Source organism: Myiozetetes cayanensis, unplaced genomic scaffold (assembly GCF_022539395.1).
Source record: "Myiozetetes cayanensis isolate MyiCay16 unplaced genomic scaffold, myiCay2020 scf4, whole genome shotgun sequence".
Taxonomy (NCBI): Eukaryota; Metazoa; Chordata; class Aves; order Passeriformes; family Tyrannidae; genus Myiozetetes; species Myiozetetes cayanensis.
The window spans coordinates 34,759,593-34,776,976 of record NW_026087631.1 but is presented as its reverse complement, the minus strand read 5'-3'; the positions used below and the strand labels follow the sequence as shown (position 1 = coordinate 34,776,976).

Sequence of the window (17,384 nt, the reverse complement as noted above, 5' to 3'; positions counted from 1 at the left end):
CTAAATCCAGAGCCTTTGTTAGTCATTTTAATATTCCCAGCGTAACCGAGCTACAACTCGACCTCCTTTAATAATGTTCTGGAGTGCTGTAAAAACATACTGTGTACATTATGCAATGAATGAGAATGATCTGTATGTCAACAGCAAGAAATAAATTGTTTTTAAAAACAACTACTAAAACAAAAGTTTTGAAACACAGCATTTCTCAATTACACTTAAATTCATGGTAGGATTTTTTTTTCAATTTTAGAAGAGAAATAAATTTCAAAGAAACAAAGTTTCTACAAATTTTGAGGGAATGTTCAAAGTCTAGAAGGTTTACCATTCTACATAATAAATTATTAAATTACATATCAATGTGTAAGTGCCTTCATTTGTAAAAGGAAAAATACCCTCTCTCCACTGAAACCTTGATTTTGTGTCCAATCCAAATTATAAAGTTTAAAATTTAAACTGCAATGCAGCTTTCACTATGGTAGCATAAATAATCCATTAAATCCATTACAGCAAATGAAAAAAATAAAATATGAAAGAACAGAGTTCATCTAGTTGCAAGGAATTTTGCACAAGACACATTTAACAACATTACTCTGAGAAATGGTTGAAGTTAACAGTTGCTCATCAGGACAAAAAAATAGGAAAAGAAACTTTATCCTGGGATTTCCACTGAACTGGTCAAAAATTTCCACTGGAGCCTTCTTACAGGCAGTGACACATCACAACTTCAGAGCAGGAGTGCCTTGGCTTTATTTTAATTATAAAGAAAGCCCTTGACTTCAGAACACAGAGAAATTAATCCATGGAGACAAATACCACAGACTAAAGCAACTATGAATTTAACAGTATGTCTATCAACAATTTAAAAAATAATCTTACAACCAGATTTTACCTGTGTTTTGCAAAATAATAAACTACACTGGAAGGCTGTGAAGCAGTTTGAGCATCCAAGCCACTTCTCTCAGTATTTGACCTCTTCCTCCTCTTGTGCCCTCCACATTATCTCTTAATCCACTGACTTCTTCCTTACTTGCTGAATTTTTGCACACTCCTCCTCTTCTCCCAAAAGAAAAACCAGATTTTGCCCCATTTAATAAATTTGGCATGGTTCTACACACAGTGTACATAAATCTTTTTAGTGCTCCATTCTGAATAAATACTATTTTTCACACTGAATATTCCTGGAAAGCCTCCCCTAATTAAAACGGTTGTTATCTCCTATTGTTTTCAATGAAAACGAACCTATAATGGTTCTCAAAAGAGAGGCAAAAGAAAGCAACATGTCCAGTGCCTCTCTCTGGGAACCATGAAAGAGGAGCTAAATACCTTTGGGAAAATGGTGGTTCCTTATCCTGTCATAGGCTTCCGCTGAGCTAAAATAATTAAACATTTTACTTCTACATACTAAGGCAATTAAATATCCACTCAAAGAAGTGGTATTGAAATTTTGGGGAGGAAATGCTGCTTGTGCTCTCTGAAACAAGTGGGTTAGCCCTAACGTTAAGAGAAGCACAGCACAAAATTACCTGGGAAATCACCTCTATGAAGAGAAAAATTATATTGGTCGTAAGAAACAACACATTTCTGTATTGGAGCTTTCAATTAACATTTGTGACACAGAGTATTTCAAATCCAACCATTTATGGAAAGGAATGATGAAGGAGGATAGTGGTGATATGCAGAACAAGCACATCTTCCTTCTTCATGAAAATGTGTGAATGAGAATTCTCTTAGGGAATTTCTTAGCAGGAAACAAATAGAGAATCAATCCCTATTTTCCTGCAAAAGGAGTCTCTACAATCCAAAGGAAGTACCAATTTCTCAACTCTGAAAATTTCTGACTAGCAAACAACAAGAGTTTCACACCCTTGGAGATGCCAGTGCAATATTTTGAGATACACCTATAAATACGTGACACAAGTCACTGCTGTTTGCAGAAAGTGATGCCTATTTTGAATGGGGGCTGGAGGATGCTTTTAATTAATCCTTTCCACACAACTGCATTTAAGAACAGCTACTAAGTAATAAAATTAAGGAGCTGAAGAGACTGAAAAACTTCAGCTTGCCTCTGTACAGTTCTGTTTAAGACCCTGGAATTCTGAACCACACTGTCCTCTCCAAACCTCTCAGTAAGTACTGGCCTCCCACAAGACAAAACATGTTCCTACAGGACTGACAAGATATGAATGGTAAACATTTATCACGTTTTTTCACATTTACAGCTTTCTGGCTGCACATTGGAGAGAGCCAAGGACCTACTATCTTGTGAGACATATCAAGAATATTCTGCACAAAATATGATTTATTAATTGTTCATTATTGTGCAATTTTTAACCATATAATGTGCTCAGGTATGTGATTTCAAGGCAGATGTCAGGCTTCCTTACTCTTCTTCAAGCTTCCATAAGTACAAACACATTTTTCTATATATATAATACCTGAACAGTGTAAGGCATGATCTCCACGGAATGAAAAGGGCAGTAAAGTAAGGTATTTTATTTAAAAATGCATGCTATTTACACAAAAAGCAAAGGATATTATTTTGACAATGAATGTATGGAAGGAAATGCTTTTTATTTTCATATTACTTACAAAAAGAATGCCATGGTCACTTAATTTCTTCCAGTTTTAAGAAATAACTCACTGTCTACATGGACACAAGTAATTTCTACATAGCAAGATTAATCATATGTTGGAAGAACATACTCTGAAGGTGAAATTGCAGATTAAGTGATGATCAGTAAACATGTAAAGGGTCTTGCACATCTGTGTGGAACTCAGGTATGGAATTAATAGGTTACTCAGACCAGCAGCACTGCTTTTGGCACAACAGTCCTGAGCAAAGCAGCGGTTTAATTTTTATTTCTGTTTTAAGTAGAAGGAGTTTAATGTGCATTCTCCACAGAAACTGGCAGCTGGAAAACAGATCTAGAATTCCATTTTCATCAAGAAACCTGTGAGGACCCAGAAGCTGCCCTAACTAGGCTTCTCCAGCAGGAGATGGGGAAGGCAAGAAAACCAAAAGTGAAAACAAGTTCTTCCATCCCCAATAAACAAAAGGTAGAGAGGGAAGACAGAAGTTTAATGAAACTAGAAAAAAAAACAGTCCTTGTGGGAAAATAGTCACACAGGCTTTTCATGGTAATCTTTAGTCCAAAACAGACATAAAAATATTCATAATCCCTCAAATTCTAAGTACTGATAATGATTAATTAAGGGGGGTTGGGGCATTTAGGGAATGCATGTGCTTTTTTAGTTCTGCTGAATGAAGACAGAAAGGAAAGAAAGTGGTAATTTTTCTCCCCATAAAACACAGCAATAAATGCAGGCACCCAACTTTCCTTAAGAAAATCTCACAAACAGGTTGGTCAACCATCTCAAATGTCCAAACATTACGCTCAGTAACTTCTAGAAAAGATTGATTTATATAGTTATAACCTGTAAAAGGCATAATCTGGACAGAACTGATTATAACATTGCCTTTGATACACTCTACAACCTTCACACAAACCCAACTCTGTGTCACAAAGCTCACCACAAACTGTGCTAAGAAGTCAGATGGAAATGTGGTACCAGCTCATGAGACCGGATGGTCTCTCGGACAATGAATGTCGCTTTTTTCTTATCCTATAAATGACGTGGCACTCTTTTGGGAGACATAAACACAAACAAGAGACCCCTGCTCATACTAAGAGTGGTCTTTCAAGGAGCTATGGAGAAGATACCAGTAAAAACCACACCTGGAAAATAATCAACATTTGACTATAGCTACTCGTTAGAAACAGCAAATACCTTCTATGCACCAATGCCACACGGAAAAAAACTTCCACTGCCAAGAAGGTGAGACAGGCACAGGAACTTCTGGGCAGTAACAATATCTTAACTGTTATGCACAGAAATCATCTTGTAAGAAAGGACTTTTCAGGTATTACCCCTCCAAACGCAAGGTCCATAGATGTGAATAAGTGGTCAGGCTCAAGGAAGAGAAGCCTGAGGAAGAGGAGCCCGATCAATTGTGGTTTTCTGAAGTAGAGGTGCTGTTAAAAATCCAGTTTATGTTTTATTTCCCCTTTTCACTAAGTTTTCAGGTTGGGAAGAAGTGGAAGAAGATGCACATTGGAACTCGCCTCTCTCAACAGAAGATCTCAAAACCTAGAAAAACGAGCTCTGAACTAGAGAGATGATGAGATCTCCTTAGGATACTGTGAAGAAAGACAAACCTACTCTACAGCAAAGACTAAATTCTGCCTCAGAGCATTCACGTATGTGATTTTTCACAAGACTTCGAAGTGTAGAGAAGTTTTCCTCCAGGAAAAGTAACAGGAACCTGGAAAATAATCATGGGGATTTTTCTCCTCCAAATAAAGCTACTCCTACTGAAACACCTGCAATATTTAGAAGCTGGGTGTGCAAGCACCAGCCTTCTTTCCTGAGTTACCTGAAACATAAACCATTTCCAGTTTTATGCCATATATGTTAAAACTTCCAGGCAGAACCTATCCATGCATCCCTCTTTTCAAGCCTAAAACAGATTTCATGAATGTACCTAATGAGCTCAGAACCTTGTTCACTCAGAACAAAATATATCCAATGGCAAATCTCAATAAAAAATAAACATATAATCCACTTCAAACACAGAGAAGCTGCAAATTCCAAAAACTTGGAATGAGCATAGAAAATCTTCTCTATAAAGCCCGAACAGGCCTTTGCTTTTCTATTTATTGTATTTTTAGTAAGATGAGCATTGTAGCACTGCAAGCAACAAAGCGCTGTCTGAGAAGGAGACAGAGAACTCAAAAGGCATTATTTTTACAATTGCACTTGAGATACTGTAGAACTTTAAAATAAAGTTAAAGAAACTACATTTTTATGTATATTCATTCTATGAGTCAACCTATGTGTTCCTGACTGACTCGGAGGCAGCAATAGTTCACAAACCATTAAATCATCTGCAAGTGATTTCCTCCTCCATCAAACATCCTCAAACCTTTCTCTCTCCACAAAGGCAAAGACAGAAAAGATTATTCCCTCAGCTAACACAGCCCACTCACTGTTAGAGATGACATGTCTGGTGCATCCAGACCACACACCCCTTCAGCAGGAATGACTTTTCTTAGCTCAAGTGGAACACATGCCTAATAAAAAATTCTGAATTGCTCATATGAATTAATAAACAAGCCTTCTGTGCTGTTTTGTACTTACAATTATAGCCTTCAGATATGACAGCACTGCTGCAAATGCTCCACTTGACCTGCAACGTGACCAGCAGGGTTTTGATTTACCAGACCCCTCAACCTTGTGGAGAAGCCTGAATCCAACAAGCAGCTTCCTGATGGGTCTTCACTGATGGTGGAGTTTTGACCCCTCTGAAGTCAGTTGCAAAACACTACATGGGTCAGGATTTCACTTAATAAATGTTCATCTTCCTCTGCTGTGAAATTTGTTTGGCCGTATTTTATAATGATTTTTCATATTCTTTAACATGAGCATACAATACACTCATAAAATACTACACACAAATATATGATGCAGACTGTCCTGCTAAGCAAAAAGCAGGTGATGCTTAGGAACACCTAGAGTCTTGCAGGATGTTAAATGAGTTTATCCCTACTGTGACAAAAATAATGCAAAGTTTTCCCTGCCACCTTAAAAGATTGAGAGAAAGGTTTTTAGAAATAACTGGTGAGTTAATTTCTGAAATAAGTACACATCCTGTCTGGATGTGCACATAGAATCATGCCACGATTTTATCTTTTTTTCCCCCAGCACGACTTCATACACTAACCTAAACATTCAGAAATCTCGAAATTGTATTGCACACAGAACTCGTATTTTTTCACTTTTCTTGAACTATGATAATACACATCATAATGCAACAGAACTGAGCAGTAAAGCCATATAATAGTCCAAGACCTGTACAAGTTAGAAACCATAAAGGGTGATGCTAAGACAACTTCTTAGATTTTACACTATTTTCATTCACTTACTCAAAAGCTTAGTATACCTCAAAATTTAATTCAGTAATGAACTTGCTGATCAGTGAAACTCTCCTGAGTTTAAAGATTTGTGGACTCACCTCCTCTTTAGACTTTCAAGTACTTTCTCACTGAAAATCTCCTCTTGCTGATCATTCTGTTTCACAATTGTTTCACAACATTTACAGTTTTTGAATTTTTGGCTTTTGTTAAACACAGTACCTTTTGAGAGCACAATGTCCCCCACTAAAGTCAACTACTGTGCTGTGGATTCTGATCTCCCCAAATTTAAATCTCTACTGTCATTCCCCAGTATTAAAGTACTCCTGTAAAACTATTGCTCCTTGTGAGGAATGAAACAAGGATTCAAAACATACAGCTAAATATTTTACTTTTCCAACAATTTTATATTTAAAATAGATCAGGTAAAAATGATTACAGCACTTGTATATGCAAGAGTTACTTAATTTCTAATTTGAGAATGTGTTTCAATAAGTTGGCTGACCTTAACATCTCTGTGGGTGCAAAACTTCCTTGAAACTTTGTTCCTTTCTCTGATACCTTTTTTTTTTGTCATTAATTATGTCTAAGGATTAACGTAGCCTGGACATGACTGTGCAACGTTGTCCAAGCTCCTTTAACGGTTACCCTCATAATTTAACAAAGTACAGGGTGTTAAAGAGGCATTGGTAAAATATGCTGAACAGATCTGTGGTGCATTTACAATATAAGCTGTTGTTTACTACAAATAAGGCAAGATCACCATTAGCTTATATACTGTAAGACACCAAACCATTACAAAAGAAAATGGTAATGGCTTGGTTGATTCATTCCTGTTGTTGCAAATCTGTGTTTGTAAGACATTGAGTTGTGTCGGTCTGATTTCAGTTTTATCTGTAGAAATGTATTTCAGCAGTACCTAGAAAATATTTCTAAGACAGACTTAGTAAAGACTCAAGGAGAGAGGTTTCACAACTGTACTGTGAGAATTTTTCTCCCTCAAAACACCACCGAACTTCCTGCTGGGTTTTAAACCAAGTCTCAAAGGCAGCAAAGCTGGCATAAAACTTCTGCCCTTTAATACTCCCATTCTCTTGGACCACATGATTTTGCATTTAACTAATTCTGTGATGCTTAATTGTTTATTAGGATGAAAAAGAGTTACTCCAGGATACAAAAATATCTGAAAAACCACACTCTTAGGCTGTGGGGTCCTGACAGAAGCCAGGGGATCAATTCTAACTGCTGAACAGCCTTTTCTTTAGCACTGGCAGAGCTAATTGGGTATTTGGACAGGTCGCATCTATACTTCCATTTGCCTTTGTGACCAGCCTGACACGTCCATGCACAGAAGGACATTCTTTATTCCGCAGAAACACCTGGGACAGCACCTTGACCTCTGAGATGGCTTCAAGGAGTTACCAGTGTTGTGCTGACAATCAAAGAATTAGGCAGGCCTAATTCCCAGAAAACTGAATTACTTACACAGGACTGACACCCGTGTTTCTGAGCCACTCTGATGTAGAAATACTTCTCCAACACATTTTATCATATGCAACTAACAAAAAAGATAAAGACACAAAACTTACATAGTCATGGAAGGCTTTTGCTTCACTTGAGTGTTCACATGTTTCTCGTCTTTCTGGAGCTGCACAGTAGAGATCCCAAAATACACTGCAAGAAGTTACAGAGATGGTGACAGTGTCATTGTAATGTTCATGTACATTCTATGGTGTACACACCTCCCCCCACGTGCATGTCCCTGTGTAGAAACAGACAAATCACTTTCTCTCCAAGGGATGAAAACACCTCTGAGGAAGAATTTAGCTTTGTAAAACACCTGTGAGGAATCAAGTCCTGCTGTCTGATCTCTGAGGCAAGTAGTGCTATTCCTTTAATAGCACTGTAGTACAAACCAAAAATGTAGTCCAACATACACGGCTTAAGAATGTAATGTGTATTAGTCTGTATTTAACCTCACCCCTCTGCTACTGCTCCAGTTAACTTCCACAAGGATGGATTTGTAATAACACGGAAAGGAAAGAAACTGGAGAGATAACTGGGAGTCCTTCCAAAGTCAAGGTTCATAGAATCCCAGAATGGTTTGGGTTGGAAGTGACTTTAAAGTCCATCCAGTCCCATCCCGTGCCATGAGGGACACCTTCCACTATCCCAGGTTGCTCCAAGCCCAATCCAACCTGGCCTTGGGCACTTCCAGGGATCAGGCAGTCTCAGCTTCTCTGGGAAAATGTCCAATATTGTCCTTAAACAAAAGTTCCAGAGAATCTAGTGTTTGGACAAGTGTAGAAAATAGATGGGCAAGTTCTTGGGACATAAAGAAAGGAAATTAAGGTACCTACTCCCACTGCTCTTCCCCCAAACCTCTTCAGAGTTATACACAAATCAGATATAACACAAAGTTTCTGGAATGAAACTTTATGCATGCTAGAATGATTAAAATAATAAAATATGTCATAGTAGTTCTTTAATGGTTTAGACTTAATGCTTTATAACTTAGTCCAGCACCAGCTTTATAATCCTATAAATCCTTCATTTATAACTCAGTCCAGGGCTTTGTGGACAATTTGAGCACTCTGCTGCAGACCATCAGAATTAGGGATAATGCAGAAATGAGATAAAAGGGACACATTCTTCTTGCCAGGCTTCCATCACACAGGTGAAAGCTATGAAAGAATGGTCAGTGAAAAATATGCCACCTTCCATGCAACTGTACAGATCAGCTGGGTTCAAATGGGACCATTTTAAAACTTGTAAATTCTTGTGCTGCTGACAGCTGGACATGCATTCTTTCAAACACAGGCATATTGGATATATTCAAACCATGTGACAATGAATAAATGCCAAGGCTACACAGCAGTGACTGTGAGAATTCTACACACACAAATGTGGACTGTAGGCTGAGAAAGTTCTCACCTGTGCAGAGGTTCTGTATATTGGGTTTTTTTTTTCCCAAATTCAATTATTTAGGATATGCAGAATAATTCCTTACTTGCAAAACTTACTGGAAGGTGAAGAAAGAAATGCAGGCCATTCTCTCCAGAAGATGTTTTTTTAACAGTACACAAGCAGTATTTCTTTTTTTTCTGTATCTAATATCAGTATCTTTTTCTAAAGATAAATCTAATTCTCTGTTATGTCATTCCTTTACAAGAAAATGGTTCTTAATCCTCATCCTCCCATTCCTTTTACTACGTTCACCTGAATTTCTTGCCTCCAGCTGCTGGAACCAGCAATCAACTCAACATATCCTAAAACATCAGAGGAAAAGAAAATTGGTACTTACCACCACCAAGAATGCAAGAATCCTGGGGGCTCCCCCAGTGTGATGTTTTTTTCCCATCTTATCTAAAACAAAACAATAAAGACAGAGATGTACATTTTTGTGATCATTGTGACTAAAAGGCACTACATAATTCAGGTATCAAAAGGACAAACAATTTTCACAGTTACTAAAGGCTTTATGATCATCAATCTGGATAGCCATATTACTTTATTACACCTATAGATACAGCTGATACTTAAATTTAGGGTTTTTTTTATTCTAGGGAAGCATATTTTAGGGGTTGTCTTTTGGGGGGGAAAGGGGTTATGAATACAATGTGTGCTATTTTAAGGCGAAAAATGCAGGACCAAAAAAAAGTGATTATAAAATACCCTTAAAATCTTGAATATTTTGCAATTTGCACAGAACTCGTGTTACGGATTCAGCAGGTGGCAGTGTTCCCCCCCACAGCCACAGCCAGCCAGTATTTTATAATCCTTAAGGAGTGCTTTAGTCAGAGGCAATGTGGAAATTACAAGTAGCATCACAGTTATAACCCAGGCTCCCACCACACAAAGAAAATGTAAAGCTCTTTTGGCTTGGTTTTCTGTACTGGCAAGCTCTCCTGAATGCCTATACTGGCTGTGACTTCATTCCCACCCAGGAAACCTGATTTGTTTAGCACTGTTTTCAAAGGAAATGCAGTTTAAGAACTCTTAACTCTTGACTTCACACTTCCGCAGTGATTGTGTTCTGCAAGACTTCCCAAATGTTGTACCTAAACTATAATAACACAATCTTATTAACACCAGCCATTAACTTGTCCTTAAATCCAAAATTAAGTAGTTTGTGCTATAACACAGCCCACACCGCACTGTCCAGAAGAATGTCTGTCAGAACTGGGTGGAAACTGGGGCATTGTGAGCATTCCAAATTCCTCCAGTTACAAGGACACACAGCACTATTTCCTGTCCAATTTTGGTGGTTTTGGTTGGTTGGTTGGTTGGTGTGGGTTTTTTTGTTTGGTTGGTTGGTTTGGTTTGGTTTTTGTTGTTTTTGTTTTGTTTTGTTTTGTTTGTTTGTTTTGTTTTGTTTGTTTTTTTTTAAAAAGAGAAAGTTAAAAACTCAAACCGTATTCTTCTCTAGGGACAGAAGTAGTGGCAGACAAAAGGAGGGTTATATGCTTAAACAGCCTTAATAGGACATATATTTAAAGATACATATATGTAAAAGTATATAAAAGCTTGATATTATTAATTTTCCAAAGGAGACTAAAACTTTGATTCTTAACTTCAGTTTGATTTCTACATCCAGTTCTTGAGAAATTTAAACACATACAAGTTCTGTCAATAGATTGCAGAAGACTATGTTGTTCATACACCCAAAAATATTGTTCACATTCATAAGAAAATACATACAGAAAATCTAACAATCACGTGAAGAAACCCAATACAATTTTGATATATTACACGAATACAACTATTCAAACATAATTTTGCTGGTTTAAATTGTTTTGAAAAGATAACCTTGAGGCACTATCACTTGTGTTGGTAAAGGTGGTAGAATGAACCAACCCCCCTCACACACATTAGCAGCTAATATATAAAAAACATAATTAAAAAAGCTTCTGCTTAAGTGCTGGCTGAAAAAAAAAATAATAAAAATCTAAGATAAAGGCCAAAGCTACTACAAAGGTATTACACATTCTTCAAAAACACTTATCTGAGGCAGGACTGCTCCTCATGTACACTGGGAATGGCTTGGAAAGACCTGTATTAATAATCTGGAATGCACAGTAACTCTGAGAAATTCCAAAATAACATTATGAAGAGATGCACTGCACAATCAAAGGGAAAAGGGGGTTCTGAAGTCGAAAAATGATTCAGTTAGGAGTAAAAATTTTTTCTGTAGGACACCCTCCCTATGTCTAAGCAGTATTTGTGCTCTTCAAAGCAGGGCTTAGTAAGGAAATTACCCAATTCCTCTTACGTCCTAGGACATATTTCACCTAGAGAAACTGAGTTGGAGGAATCTGAGGGGAATGTGGAAGTTTTGGGGCTCTTTTCAAGGACTTTTGTTTTGTTTTTTCAAAATATTCACACACTTGCCTCACATGGCAGATGTCAGTCTGACCACAGACACTTACAATGAATTATTAACCTTAGAAAAAAAATCCCTCATTGTCATCTGTATTGGTTAAGCTCATAGCCAGGGAATAATTAACTGGGAAATGCCCACCCTCCTGGTCCAAGCTAAAGGAATTATTCCTCCAAGGCTAAAATCTAACTTTCAGGATAGACAAGACATGGGATAAGGATCAGATCCTCAAGGGAGATGTACGTAATACAAAGTATACACAAAGCATCACAAAAATATAGGGATGCTCAGGACAACTATCTCTAAGTTATCCAGTATCAGAGTGCACTCCATGATACCCAACTTAAATTTTCCTTTAATTTGGTTCCATGACTCTGAGCCACACTGCCTGGTAGATCTTTAAGGAAGGGCTCCTAACCTTTGTAATTTATACATATATACATACCACTGACTGCTGTATACATTCAGTTTTGGAGCTACTCTGAACCATTTAATCTTTAATGAAATCCACCCAAAATGACAGAGCAGGAGGGCACTGAGCCCCAACAGCCACACAACCACTCACAAGTATTGTCAGCACCACATTTACCCTTCTGCACTGCTAATTAATCAGGTAAATAAACTCACAGCTCTCATCAACTCCATACACTTTTAATTGTCCCTGACCCACATTTGGTAACTCTCGGATAGTACCAGTTTTAATTTGAAAGATTTGTTATATCCTCACATTACGCTGTTCAGACCTGGGAGTTCCTTTGGAACTCAAGACTGAATTAGTTTTAAAAGCTACATTTACAGACCCTGTATTTAATGTTTTCTAGAAATCCAAATGTCATACCAGTTACACTTCTGCCAAGTGCTCATTTTGCAAATACATCATAAAAACAAAGTGAGCAAAATTTATCTTGTGCAATGTAGTATTTACAAATGGCAGCTGTTTTGGGAAAGTCAAAATGATACATTATTTTCTTTCTTATTTTTCCACTGCTTTACCAAAGAGAAAAAAATTGTCAAAAATATACTTTACTATAAACTCAAACTGATACTACCACAATTCTGCCCCTTTTCCTTATCTCTGCTCCATGAATTTTGTATAAACATCACAAATAACACTCTGGGTTCTCATCCTTCCCTCTTCAACCTCCAAAATGGCATCACCAGCATAGTGATTTTATTAGCTTTTGGAGGAGGATTGGCTGAATCAGCAAATTTTCATAATACAACTTGCCTATTTTTTTCATGACTTCTGCTCATTATTCAACTGTTATTATTATCTTAAATATTCCTGTCAAAGAAAGATTAAAAACAACAATAAATCCAAAAGACCTCACTATGTTCGGCACACATTTATATCCTAGGTCAAATGTAAAATGATAAGGAGACATAATTTACTTCAATCTTCAAAAGATGCATACAAAGCCTTTGAAAGACTATGAAAAAAAAAAAACCTTATTAAGTAAAGGTAAAAATTCCATTAACAGTTGAAAACGTTTTAAAAAACGGGACCTAAATGGTTGTAGGCAACATTGATTCGACAGATGAAAAGAACTGAAGTGGTTAAAAGCATGGTAAGAGTACAGAGAGAAGCTCAACAGGAGAACTGACAGTTGCGTGACAGTAGGATTTAGAATACATTATGGTGGTGTATTTTGGAAGGGCCCATCATTCACAACTGGAGATATCAATAGTAAGTTGAAAAGTCATAAAAAGAGAGTACCATTGGTGTGTTCTGTAACGTGCACATTTATTAGAGAAAATAGATTAATCTTTCCCCAACATGGAATGGGGATAACAAACCATAGCAAAAGCAGTTACACAAAGTCATGTAAAATGACACGGCAAACTGGCTTCCAAAGAATGAGAAACCTGTGCTGGTTGAGGCAAACTGGTATTCAAGGTTCTCACTACTGTTGTTCTAGACCCAATAGAGTTTATCTCGCTGGGAAGTCGTGCAAGGAAACGTACCTCTGACAAAAACGTCTGGGCTGATTTCTGTGCTCCTACATGGAGCAGATATTCATATACATACAGCGCTAATCTGAAAAACAAACAGAAAGGACAATATTTAGTACTGTGCATTTGTTGCTCCTCTTCTTTATAGAGACAAAGGATTATCACAAGTTGCACAAGGTGCACCCCACTGCCTCCCACAGCCCACGATGTAATGAATGTGTCAAACCTATCACCTGTACCAGAAGTTTTAAACTAGACATGTAGGTCAATCTGACCAGAGGTGTTTAAATAGTAGTTAATTAAGTATTATTAGACCCCTAAATTACTTAACGTCAACATTTTTAATGATATTTGGACAACTGCTCAGTGAGCTAACAACTGACCGACCACCACTGCTCTCTGGGAGCATGCTTACTGTAAATACAAGATATTCGTACAGCAACACTGATGACTTTTCCAGAGCAAATTTTTTTACAAGTGGAATGTGTCAAGTTGTTAGCATACTTGAAAAATAGCCTGTGTTTATCCAAAGAACACACAAACCTCAGGCTACATCAGGAAAAGCAATCTCAGCATCAATGCAGTACCACCACATCTCTCAAGTGAAGCGCAAACAGGCTTTCAGATTCATTCGAACTTGTGCTCTGATGACAACAGAGCTACAAACAACTATCACAGCTCCCAAAGGAGCTTCCCAAAGAGCCATTTCCAGACACATCTCCAAGGAAGGACAAAGAGCTGCATTAAGGATCTCACTGCAGCAAGGGGACTCATTCCCTGAACAACCAACCACCACAACCTGGGCTGGGAAGGCCCGTGCAGCAGCTCAGGAACAGTGGATCAGGAACAGCAACCAGATCCAATTGATACAGGCCATGTAGGCAAGATTTAAATTAGAAAACAAAAGAAATAACACCTCCTATTCCTCTGATTCTCTAGAGGGGCTCCCATCTGTCAGTGCACCTAAGTCTTTCAAAATGAAATGCTGTGTAAAAGAATGATTTAATAATACTGATTGGAATTGGTCTATAAAACATTTTGGGAGGAAAAGGGAAAAGGGAAAAAAGGAAAGTGAGGAAGAAGAGGAGGAAGAGGATGATGAGGAAGAAGAAAAAGAGAAGGAAGAGGGAGAGGGACTGTCCTTTATTAGCTGAACTGCTTTTAAGTAAAATGTACTTGTATGCACTTATTGATACATGGCTATTTTTATTTGAAACATTCTTAGTTATCATATTCACAAACTTGCCGTTAATTACACACAGCAGAGAGGGAGAGTATGTGTCTTCCTGTTACAGTTCAAAACCCCACGCAATGCTAGATGTGATCACTGTCATCATGGTACTGACAGAGCAGTAGTTATTGCAGTGACCTACTAAGTGTGAAATTTTAAAACCTGAGAGGCATTCCAGAGAAATTATTTTTGTTTGTTGTTTATACTTTGTACGTGCAATACACACACACACACACACATTACTCTCTGTTTAACTTCAAAAGCAAGAATGTACTTTTTTTCCTGACACTTAAAACAAATACATATATTCAAACATGACTGGTTGTAGTTTGCACTCTGTGAGTACTGTGGGAAGAGAGGATCTCTTAAAAGTTGACTCAATTCTTCCCAGTTTGATTGTCACGCAAATTTTAAGCAATAAATGGTTGTAGATGAAATCTAAGACAGACATAACGGGCAGAGAGGAAGCACTTTTCTTCCACAGCCAAGATATCCTGAATACCCAGTAATGCTTTAAAGCACCTCATTTGTCTTATGGGACTCCTTTTTTTTTTCTTATCAAAGCATGAAGCCTGCAGTCCAGATAAAAGGATTTGTGTGATCATATCCTTTCTGCCCTGCAAATGAAAGTAAAACAGCACAAAACCCCAGAGTTTATTGCAGGGGTTTTCACCACCTCCACAAGACTGCCATCCATTGAAAGCTTTAGCAAATACAGCACCACGATGCCCAAAACTGACAGCACAAGACTGTAATAGCCAGCGAGATTTGTGACTCTCACCTCAGGGCCTCCAGAGGCTACTTGTGAAACACAGAAAAGCTTCAGCACAGCCCAACACCCCCACCCTGTTCCCATCATCTCTGGTCCAAAAATCCAAGATATTTTAACACTGCAAAAAAGACAGACCTAAAACTTTGACTTAAACATACAGAATGTGCTAATTAAGCATTATGTAACTCTAACATCTCCAACTCTTTGATACGCCCTTTACCTCTTGTGCTAAACATACTAGCAGTGAAATAAAATGGTGTTTAGTAAGTGTGTGTGTGCGGGTAAACGAGACAGATTTCAGGTAAACAATAAATATGCTGGGTTGTAGGCTTCCAAGTTGATCCACCTGTGGTAAAACCCATGCTGGCAAGGGGACTGCCCACCTCCTGTGCCAGGAAAGCCAGGACCACCTTCCACGAACAGCTGTGAGACAGAAGGCACAACACAAAATAACCTGATTGAGTCTTATTAGATCTGTATCTCTGGTCCATCCCTTGTTATTATGCTGTCAGGAAGTCTTTACAGAATTTAACAATGTTATAGCTTCATTCAGAAATAAATGCATTTACCACAGAGATCAAAAGAAAGATACTAATGTTTAACGGTGTTGCAGCAAAAAGGATCAATGCAAACTGATGCTCTGAGAAAAGGCAGCCCAAAAGATGCAACACTGTGTAACAAGGAGGAATACCAGATACACTAACTACAGGGTCAGACCAGAATAAGATAAAAACCAGGCTACATTTCAAATGTGTAAAATGAAGAAATGAATAAACTACTTAACATCTGGGCAGAAAATAACTGTGAGGTGGTCTTTGACAATAAAGGACTGGGTTTTGAAGTGACATTTTAGAAGACAGTTTTTAATCATTAAACTGGTGTGAGAAACCAAGTAAAAGCAGCAAGCAGACATATATTAAATTTTCACATTTGCATACTTGTTGACATACTACAAGTAATGTGAGGAAAAAATATTTCCTATCAATTTATGACAATGCTGAAGGAATTTTTTTAAAGACATGATATAGGCCAGAATTCCTTGTTCCCGGCCAAGACAATTAGAGCACACGTTCATCAGTAGCCTGATGAAACATTCACTTCATTAACAAACAAAAAAGGTTACTGTCTACCTCATTTTGCTAACCTAGTGCACTTTGCCTGAAGTTTCTGCTCTAATTGGACAAAGCATTTTTACATCCTACAAGCACCTACTGAATTCCAAAGAAATGAACCATCTAAGTGGTTCGAGTCAACCAGTTATAAATATTACCAGGAAATAAACAGCAATCCCTTTTGCTGTGCTTTGGTAATGACATTCTTACGTGTTAAGGTGGGAAGATGCAATTAGCTTAATAAGAGCTTAGAACTGAAGCCTTGCCGCAGTATTTCCATAGATGAAAAGGTGGTTAACTCACTCAATTCCAATCCAGAAGACTACAACTGCACATTACAGAAATGTCCCTAAGATGCTAGCACCTCCTCTGTCATCAACAGATATTTTGCTGTTAACATCTGATGCTGGATGTAAAAAAAATAAAGTACCTATAATGTAAAGTACCTAGAATGTTCTATATCTGAGCATCATCATGATACATTTAACATTTTTGGACTGGAAAGACTTACTTTTTAAAAAACTGTACATGCATGGAAAGTTCTGCATATGGTACACTGTCTTTTTAACCCCTGGTTTTTTACCAGTAATTTAAAAACTAGCAAATCAATACTCATATATAATTTTGAGTGAACAACAGTGAAAAATAACTCCATAGAAAATCCTAAATTCCTATCCACATTTCAGAAGACTTGAAGTATTCTAAAATCATTACTCTGACCAATGCAGAGAAGCAGCTATTTTGTTATTTGCAAAAAGGGATATAGACTCCATTTCAAATCCAGAGACTCCTTAGAATCTCGCTCATTTCATAATCAAAATACAAACCTCACTCTCTGAAATAAGAGAGTGTAGCACTGAATCCATATCTTAAAACTGGGAGTTTCTTGAATAAATTTTCTTGAATCTGATGATCCAGTATTTTAAAACCTGTTCTGAAGCTCTTGATAATGAGCTGGTTTTAC

At 37.5% G+C, this 17,384-nt stretch overlaps 1 protein-coding gene across 4 annotated transcripts in view; it reads right to left on the bottom strand.

The window, feature by feature from the left end:
• Positions 1-17,384, bottom strand: part of SSBP2 (single stranded DNA binding protein 2) — a 132,064-nt gene that overhangs the window by 87,859 nt on the left and 26,821 nt on the right. For all 4 annotated transcript variants that reach the window (XM_050328738.1, XM_050328739.1, XM_050328740.1 and 1 more), the window contains exons 2-4: positions 13,318-13,390; positions 9,277-9,338; positions 7,562-7,646 (exon numbers count right to left, since the gene is read on the bottom strand). In XM_050328738.1, the coding sequence (XP_050184695.1) occupies positions 7,562-7,646; positions 9,277-9,338; positions 13,318-13,390 (220 nt within the window). The remainder of the gene's footprint in view (positions 1-7,561; positions 7,647-9,276; positions 9,339-13,317; positions 13,391-17,384) is intronic.